We start from the raw sequence: 1463 nt of genomic DNA on the forward strand, positions 1-1463 counted from the left end.
ATATGGAGGTCACTATGAGTCAGACTCAACTCGAAAGTAGGGTTATGTCTGTTTAATTAAGAAATTGCTAAGCCATAGACTATTATCACTTTGGAATAAAATGTAAAAAGAAGCTCAGACTAAGTTACCTAAAAAGAACATTTTTTTAAGCTAAGGAATATACAGTAACATTTTAAATGATCATTTGCAAGTATAAATAAGAGTTAATAATGTAAATTTTCATAACTGAGAGAAAAGTGGTTTATTATAATATTTCTAACATAAAATCATTCCTTCATATAGTTCTCCTTGTTATGATAAAAATTTTCTCATGCAAAATATAAAGACAAAAATTTGAGTTTAATACAATATAGTTTTTAATTAAAATATAAAAATTAGAAAATGTCATTATTTTCTTTTGCTCTCGGGGGAAAATTAATTCCAGGTTTCTCATATTAAGATACATTATTTCATCAGTACAAGATAGGAATTGTTATCATTCTTCAGTCTTTTCTGGAACTTGTTCAGGCCTGGGGAAATCTACTTCATACTTCTTCTTGAGATTACATAAATATATTCGTAAACTATCTGGATCCAATTGAGAGTTTCGAGCAGTTTGAATAAGCCTAGTGGCTAGAAGGTACACAGCTCTCTCTCTTTCCATCTCAGGGGTACTCTTTTGGTTTTGCTGTTATTAAAAAAAATGTAAAAAATAAAATATGAACACTAGTTTCATTTAAACAACATTTTAGTGATATTATATCTCCTTCCACACAATTATAGAACTCAAAGTTTAACTAATTCCTATGGATTAGTCAATCTCATCCAAAAATATACAGAATAAACAAACTTCATTTTGGAGAATGAAATTTCTCATGAGTATTTCCAACTTTATGACAGATTTTTATATCTTTAAAATTCACTCTTCAATGAAAAAATAATCTATTAAGTATGTCAAATTTCTCAAAAAAATACCAAAAAGTAATGAAAATCCCATAAGAGCTTTGTACTACAAATACTTCCTCAGTAAAAAGGTATGAGAAAATAGCACTGTTCAAATTGCTATACAATTTACATAATTTGAAATATTACCCAAAGTTCTACTTTCCCATCTCCTACTTCAGTTCCTCCAGAGATGAACTATTGGGCAGAACAGGCCATCAGTAACCTACTCCCTGCTCATATGCCAGTGCATCCTCAAGTTGAAGACAATTAAAACAAGTTCACAAGAGCCAAAATATGATCTTGAATATATCCCTCCTGAATTTGGAGACCATCTGTTCTGGTTACCTAGTGCCACGCTGACAGGAATATACTACAAATGGGATGTCTTGAAGAAACAGGAGTTTATTCTCTTACAGTTTGGGAGGCTAGAAGTCCAAGTTCAAAGTGCCAGGTTCTAGGACCTGTGTGAAAGCCTCTCAACCTTGGGCTTCAGCTCTGCCTCTTGCTCCCGGCCCACTGAAACTAGAGGCATATCTCAC

The 1463-nt window shown here is 32.3% G+C and overlaps 1 protein-coding gene across 1 annotated transcript in view; it reads right to left on the reverse strand.

Annotated features, from left to right (window-relative positions):
- Positions 1 to 475: 475 nt before the first annotated feature.
- The window catches only part of MSH4 (mutS homolog 4), a 228115-nt gene continuing 227127 nt past the window's right edge, over positions 476 to 1463 (reverse strand). Inside the window, exon 20 of the mRNA XM_007958126.2 lies at positions 476 to 667. Coding sequence (XP_007956317.1) covers positions 476 to 667 — 192 coding nt within the window. The remainder of the gene's footprint in view (positions 668 to 1463) is intronic.

Source organism: Orycteropus afer, unplaced genomic scaffold, assembly GCF_000298275.1.
Source record: "Orycteropus afer afer isolate SDZICR_OR568_19922 unplaced genomic scaffold, OryAfe1.0 scaffold00856, whole genome shotgun sequence".
In the NCBI taxonomy this organism is placed as follows: Eukaryota; Metazoa; Chordata; class Mammalia; order Tubulidentata; family Orycteropodidae; genus Orycteropus; species Orycteropus afer.